Source organism: Mytilus trossulus, chromosome 3, assembly GCF_036588685.1.
Source record: "Mytilus trossulus isolate FHL-02 chromosome 3, PNRI_Mtr1.1.1.hap1, whole genome shotgun sequence".
NCBI lineage: Eukaryota > Metazoa > Mollusca > Bivalvia > Mytilida > Mytilidae > Mytilus > Mytilus trossulus.
Window position 1 is genome coordinate 27491764 of NC_086375.1, and position 8102 is coordinate 27499865.

An 8102-nucleotide genomic window follows, 5' to 3' on the forward strand; every position below is an offset into this window, starting at 1 on the left:
ATAGTAGTTATAGCCTTCAATACTAAATCAGAGAGAACAATACATAGAGGGACATGTTTAGGTAATGTTTTATAATACATCCCCAATGTAAAGATCATACTGGAGGGATAGTAGTTATAGCCTTCAATACTAAATCAGAGAGAACAATACATAGAGGCACATGTTTAGGTAATGTTTAATAATACATCCCCAATGTAAAGACCATACTGGAGGGATAGTGGTTATAGCCTTCAATACTAAATCAGAGAGAACAATACATAGAGGCACATGTTTAGGTAATGTTTTATAATACATCCCCAATGTAAAGACCATACTGGAGGGATAGTGGTTATAGCCTTCAATACTAAATCAGAGAGAACAATACATAGAGGCACATGTTTAGGTAATGTTTTATAATACATCCCCAATGTAAAGATCATACTGGAGGGATAGTGGTTATAGCCTTCAATACTAAATCAGAGAGAACAATACATAGAGGCACATGTTTAGGTAATGTTTTATAATACATCCCCAATGTAAAGACCATACTGGAGGGATAGTGGTTATAGCCTTCAATTCAAAATCAGAGAGGACAATACATAGAGGCACATGTTTAGGTAATGTTTTATAATACATCCCCAATGTAAAGATCATACTGGAGGGATAGTGGTTATAGCCTTCAATACTAAATCTGAAAGAACAATACATAGAGGCACATGTTTAGGTAATGTTTTATAATACATCCCCAATGTAAAGATCATACCGGAGGGATAGTGGTTATAGCCTTCAATACTAAATCTGAAAGAACAATACATAGAGGCACATGTTTAGGTAATGTTTTATAATACATCCCCAATGTAAAGATCATACTGGAGGGATAGTGGTTATAGCCTTCAATACTAAATCAGAAAGAACAATACATAGAGGCACATGTTTAGGTAATGTTTTCACTTTGTTCTTATCATTGTCTAGAAGTGTGAAATGGGTAAATGCACAATTATTCATAAACAAATATACAGAATTTTTCATTAAAACTTCTATGGGAAAATATAGTATTTTCTTGAAAGTATGTTTGGATATTTATGCAGGAAATGGTCTGTATATCAGTTTGCAGAACTTGATACCTAACAGTTTGGTTTGGTTTCACTGCTTCACTAGCATGACTAGGTTAAGCATATTTATTTATAGTGGATTGGGAAACAAGTTTTGCAACTTATATTAATCCCTTTCCACTCTGCAGGTGCGAGTGCTGCCTTGTAGCAGCATAAGCTTGCTCTTTTTCGAAATCTACAAGGGTGTCTTTAACGTGCATGAGATATGGCTCTCTCTTAACACTGGTCAGCCATTTATCATCCCCTTCTGAGTTTTGACAGACTATCATCGTTTCCTTCAGACCATACTCGCAAATGGTATCAAGGGAGAGCCGAAAATTAAGTCTCTGAAATTTTCATTCCAGACCGGGAATCGAATCAGGTACCTTTGTGTTAGTTGTCCAATGCGCTAACCACTACACCATGGCTTCACTGTTTTTCTACAAAGCACAGGACAGTAAGGAGTGTTTGAAACTGCAACGCTATTATTGTCTTTTGATGTTGAATGTCCATTCATCCATATTTTATTATTTTGTGTTAATGATTGGATTGATAATGGGCTCCTTGACAGTTAATATGCAAATGGATTTTAAGAGAATACATGTTTTTGTAGGTCATAGTGTCCATGGTAGTACAGTGTATGCTGGGATAGATACAGCCAGTGGAGAATTAGTAGCTATATCAGAATGGGTTTTAAAGTGGCGCCATATAAAACAGAAGAGAACTCAAAGAGTTGATTATGAAGATAAGGAGGGCGCTACTTACTTAAAACAGGTAAATGAACGAAATGAGTTAAAATTGGTCAATGTCAATGAAGGACAACTAAAAAATGGAAAAAAAAATTGAGACTAATAAGAAACTAAGAGAACAACATGCCTTCAAGCTTTAGGTAGAATTTTTCTCATGCTGCAATTTTGTCATGAACATTCATCCGCGTTTCAACTATGTCGATTTGTTTTAAAATTATCGCGTGACTAATGATCAAGTAGTGGGTGTTAGCTGCAGGATAAAATCAACGTATGTGCACTTTTGAAAATATAAAATGTACTTGCTACAAAACAGGAGAAAAGCTTTTATATTTTTATATTGTCCAACAATAAAGATGTATTGTATATACCAGCTGATGGATGCACCCTGTGCCGAAGTTTCTTGCTGCATTGAAGACCTATTGGTGACCATCTGCTATTGTCTGTTCTATGGTTGGGTTGTTGTCTCTTTAACACATTCCCCATTTCCATTCTCAATTTTATGTCTCACTTATGACACATTTACATTTAAAAATCACAGTTATTTCCCTTTGAATATATTTTTTTTTGTGTGTTTGTATATCTTTTGTGCAGTTGTCAGTTGACATAAATAACCAAAAAGAATAGCAAAAATGAAAACTTGAGAGACTTTAGAAAATTCAGAGAATAAAGGCATAGAAACAAACAACTTTCCACTAGTCAATAGATAGAAGATTAAAGATTAAGCAATAACAATGTCACCAAACTCAGTAGGGGTTAACTCAGGAGCTGTGAAAGGGTAGGCAAGTTCTTGTTACAATACTGACACCAGAAGGTGTGGACAAGTTTGGTGTTTTATGTGATGTCATGTATTTTGTTGATGATTATACACCTTATCCCTCTTTGTACATTATGACAAGGCAGAAATGTCTGTAAAAAATGAATTTATGAGAGAAAAGAGCTAACGATCTTAAGAAAAAGTAAATGTTTTATGATGTCCAAAGTTCAAGTATTGCAGATGTCCAAATGGCAATACAAATTTGGTATTACATGAACAGTTATTGCTTTCTTATTCCAGATTACAAGCATTGAACAAGAAATACACAGCTTGATTCGATTACGACATAAAAATCTAATTCATTACTTGGCAATTAAGTATATACAGGAAGCTGGGAAATGTACAGTTTATGTAAGTTAATATTTTTATAAAAATGTCTTTCATATTATCAAGAGAGGAAAAATAAAGATTTTAGCAATTTTTGAGAAAAGTTCATACATGTCAGAATTTGGGTTGAAAATAAATTGTAACAGAACGATATTAGAGATGGGACTCATTGGGGTCAAAGCATGAAATGGGATTGTCTGATTTTTTTTAAGCGTGACACATAAAAGTTGAATGATTAAGTGTGAAAACGGGAAACGTAGTTAGGTAGTTCATGGGTGCTATTGTGGCAACGAGAAGCGTGATACAAGATTCTTAATAAACAATAAGGGGGATCAGGGATCAGACCCCCTCAATGAGACACCCTTATAGATCCTCCTTACTAGTGTAGATACAAACCCGCTTCAGTATTTTCACATGTGTAACAGGAAATCCTGACCTATTTGATCAAAATGCTTCATTTTAATCTCAATTATACTGCTGATAAGTATTTACATGTACCTGTTATTAAATTGTGATATCAGTTCAGAAGATCTTGGAAATTATATTAGTGGAATGTACATATGATACCCTTCAAATGCACTGTTCCTTTTAAATGTCAAACACAAAATTTGTTTCCTTAATCTGTGAAAACATTAGTAACTTTATATGTAAAATGAGTGATTAGTCTGTGCATCATCTCATTTCTGTTGGATTTTTTGGCGCCTGGAGTCTGGGCCCCTGTTTTTTTTTCATGTCTCATATTCATTTTTTGGATACTGGAGTCTGGTTGTCAGTTCATTTTTTATGTTTCATAATGAAAGCAAACATTTTTTAATCTTCCAGTACAATTCATCTCAATCTGATCACTTATGTCCACATTTAACAGTAGCCTCACTGTTCAATAAAAAAATAAAACTGATCACTGTAGTATAGCCAATTGTCAGAAAAGTGGCGTTAAGACACCAACAATCGATCAATCAAACAATCAGTAATTGGGCTGACTTTTGATGGGTCTCTGTTGGTACTCCTGCTTCATCCACCAATAAAACTGATCACTATGATATAACCAGGTGTGAAAGTGGTGTTAAACATCAACAATCAATCAATCAAACAACCAGGAATTGTTCATATGGTTCTGGTATTTCTGTTGATACTCCTGCTTCCTCCATAAATAAAAAGCTTTCAATCAATTCATCAATATGAACTTTCATTTCTACCTGTGATAACTGCTTAAAGATGAATCAACTTATCAATCAAAAAACTAATCAATCAATTATTCATCCACCATACATATCCAAAGTCAAAACCAACCAACCAATATTTAGAAAGTATCCTTCGATCATGTTGGATGTTGGAACAACCAACAAAATGCAATCACCAACCAATCAACCAACCAAAAATTTATGCTAGTAAAGGGGGAGACATCCATTGACAATTATTTAGACAATTGATTTTATTTTTTGATAGGGTTAATAATAATAATTCTGGTATATTCACTTATCATTGAAGACTGTTTGTTGATGCACATATTTCTCTTGTTTAGATCTCTTTTTATTTGGTTTTTAAGGAGCTGTCTTATTGTCAATACACTATGTCTCCTTTTATACATATTTGTTAGATATAAAACTAAAAATAATTTCACTATCAATTAAGGTAATATTTATTATGATCTTTGGCTTTAGTTGGGATCCATGGTATGCTTGAAAAGTAAAATTTTGAAAATAACTGTTATACAAGATATTGGTCTAATAAGTTCTGGTAAGTTCACTCGTAAGCTGTAAGTCCAGTTGTCATATGCATATGACATGAATAGTGTTTGCATTATACTATGTCACATATTTCTTTTTCATTAAAGTTTGAATGTTTTAGAATCCATCAATGTTTATTTCATATAGTTTTGCTTCTTTAGTTTGACTACCTGCAGCCCTACTGCATCCTATATAGAGCTGTCCTGTTGTGTTGAAGGCAAGAGAATATGAACGTTCTATTCCTATGTCCTTGGTATTGAAATATGAAATCAAATGACCATTGTCATTGAGAATGTGTAAGATGCCAGTATCCAGATCTGACACAACAACATTGTCACTTGGTGTTGTCACAATGTGTACGGGTTTGAATGGTTCACTCTTATTGATGGTTGAATGACCTGTATACTGGTTTATTATATGTCCTCCTTGTCCTAAGACCACTACTTTACCACGGAAGTCATCTGAAATCTTATCTACTACATGAATATTTCCAGTACTGGTACTGGTTATATTCAAAGTATAGGTAAACAAAGGTTGATTATGTTTATCATGTTCGTATACAGTTTCCTTTTCTCCTTCCTTGTTCATAATGATCACAGCACTTCTTTTTAGTTCATCATCAATAAAACCACAAGCTCCTACTATGAGTTTATTGTCACTGATAACATGGATAGCATTGGGAAGTAAAGGTTTTACGTCATAAACAGAATCAGTCAGTTCACCACTACTGCTGATTTGTTGTAACCTTGTTTTCCCTGAAACACAGAGAAGGAATTGATTAGATGGAGTAACTGCCATTCCACACACTATAATGTCAAATATAGACATCACCATCAGATTGGTTCCTTCAGGTTTTACTCTCTGTAACATTCCACTAGAACTTATCCAAATTGACTGGTCAAGGCATGGACTTACATATCCTATTGCATCAAGTTCAGTCTGGTACTCTCTATTGATGACTAGGGAGACGTTTATTTCTGATGACAAGTTTCCATCATCTTGTAGTGATCCAATGTGAGATTGGTTCAAATTTCCGGGAACAAATTTCTGTGAAGAACTATAGCTAGGCCTGGTTCGTGGTTCTTGAGTTTCAGTCAATTTCTCCATCTTCTTGACCTCTTTGAAAAACTCTGAGGCATTGGAAATGTCAATACAGTCCTGGACTTCATTGATTTTTTCCTCCTTCTGGTTTGTGAATGATGATATAGCATTAAGATCTGATTTGACTGATAATAAAACAGTTTCGTGATTCTGTTCCAGTTTGTTTTTGAGTTCTTTAAAATACTGTTCTACTTGTTGTTTTACAGTTTTTTCATGACTTAGAATATTTTGGCTTACTCTTGAATACTGTGAATTTTCTGCTAACACTAGTTTATTGAGCTGGTTTTTTTTCATATTCATGTTAGAATTACTCTTCTGTATTTTACTTTGTTCTTTTTTAAGTCTTTCTACTTTGATGTTGTATGCATCACTAATTTCAATTAAATCGTGCTTCTTATGAACTTTGGCAACACAGGTTGGACACACTAGGATCTCACACATATTACAGTAAAGACATGATGATTGTCCAGTGTGTTCATCACACTTAATATTGGTAAAATCCAGTTCTTCCCTATGCAGTCCAATCTCTTCTCTACTGATTATCTTATGATCAAGTGCATTTTTGAATTGAGAATGTACACTGTCCTTGCAATAACCACACATCAGAATACTGCAGTCCGTGCATTTCCACTGTATTGGTCTATCTGTTTTACATAACTTACAGTTAACAGGAACTTGACCTCCTCCAAACGGCTGAGAGGAAGCCATATTTGTCAGGTGTGTCCCAGGTATTTCACTTCCTTGTTTGATCTATTTTTAAGTTGTTATGATCAACAAGTTAAATACCCTTGTACTTATTGAATATACTGAAACATGATTACAGCATTTATCGTTTGTGTAAATTTAAATACCATGATTGAGAAGACCATAAATATTATATTTCACATGCTGACAATAATTTACAACCTATTAGGTTACCTTAACTGACTGTCCCTAAAATAATCTACTTAGTTTTTAGTCTGTTTGACTGTTAGTCTTTCTGTTTATCAATGCATCCATCCATTCCAAATCAAGTTCAAAAATGATGTGAACTTTAAAAAAAATTATGCTAAATAATGGTTTTTACCCATATATTACAGATCACTGATCAGGTTAAAGTATTTTTTTAGGGTAGTTTCCAATAAAGTTATAGTCATGTCAACTGAAACTTAAAAAATCAACTCTAAATAATTAGGTTTTTGAACCAGATTTCACGGTTTACTGAATATGGAAATGTGATAGTATGAGCGGGGCAATGAGACCAATGGACACATATTCTTGGTTAGACTACTTTCTTTTCTGTCCATTTCGGTTTGATCTGCCCTTCAATGTTTGAATTAGGTTTTAGACTTTAAAATTGTTTGGCTTCCAACAGTACTGCAGAGATTCTTTTAGGAGATGCAGTCAAAATTTGAACCATTAATGCTATTATGGTTGAAGATGCTAACAGAGCATCATAATTTTAGTGATACCAATGTCAAGTCATCGTAAAGGACATTTACCATTTGCAATGAATATTGATATGACATGAGTCATGTGACTTACAATGGGTCTCAGTCAATATTTTTAATAGAAAAATATGTTGTTGCATTTGTATCAGTCATGCAGAAAAGTCATATTTACAACTAATTATATTTAAATATTACTGTTATCAATTGTGTTAAATATGAGAAATTTTTTTGTACATTTTTAATTAGATTCTAAGCATGAAATCAGTAGCATATATAAGACCATTGTATAATTTTTATGCCCCACTAAAGGGCAGTATGTTTTTTCGGTCTGAGCGTCTGTTCGTTTGTTCGTCCGTTCATCTGTTAGTTTGTTCTTCTTATCTGTCCTGCTTCAGGTTAAAGTTTTTGATTTACGTAGATTTTGATGAAGTTGAAGTCCAATCAACTTGAAACTTAGTTCACATGTTCCCCATGATATGATCTTCTTAATTTTTATGCTTTATTAGAGTTTTGACCCCAATTTCACGGTCCACTGAACATTGAAAATGATAGTGCGGGTGTGGCATCCGTGTACTATGGACACATTCTTGTTTGTCATATTTTCATTACTGTCTTATTTTTAGGCAGATTGGCACTGAATTGCAAAATGTGCATCTGGTTAAGTAAAAAATGTACTGTTAATGTTATTACCAATTAAGATACAACTAATTCTATTTAACTGGTACTGATATCAATTGTGTTAAACATGAGAAATTCTTTTTTACATTTTCAAATTGATTTGTTAGCATGAAATCAGTAGCATATATAAGACAATTAGATAATTTTGTTCTATATCTTATAATTGTTTTTATTTATATTTTCCAAACAGATTTTAATGGATTACT

The 8102-nt window shown here is 33.4% G+C and overlaps 2 protein-coding genes across 2 annotated transcripts; both read right to left on the bottom strand.

Annotated features, from left to right (window-relative positions):
• Window positions 1-4616: 4616 nt before the first annotated feature.
• LOC134709379 (uncharacterized) lies at window positions 4617-6538 on the bottom strand. The gene has a single exon (XM_063569546.1). It carries the CDS (start codon window positions 6494-6496, stop codon window positions 4805-4807), a length of 1692 nt encoding a protein of 563 aa, XP_063425616.1. The 5' UTR covers window positions 6497-6538; the 3' UTR covers window positions 4617-4804.
• LOC134710599 (uncharacterized) lies at window positions 4805-6496 on the bottom strand. Its single transcript, XM_063570973.1, has one exon. The coding sequence runs from the start codon at window positions 6494-6496 to the stop codon at window positions 4805-4807; it is 1692 nt and encodes a 563-aa protein (XP_063427043.1).
• Window positions 6539-8102: the final 1564 nt, after the last annotated feature.

What these genes read in the sequence shown, in the direction of transcription:
- LOC134709379 (XM_063569546.1), bottom strand. Translation starts at nt 6,496, where the DNA reads ATGGCTTCCTCTCAGCCGTTTGGAGGAGGTCAAGTTCCTGTTAACTGT.
- LOC134710599 (XM_063570973.1), bottom strand. Translation starts at nt 6,496, where the DNA reads ATGGCTTCCTCTCAGCCGTTTGGAGGAGGTCAAGTTCCTGTTAACTGT.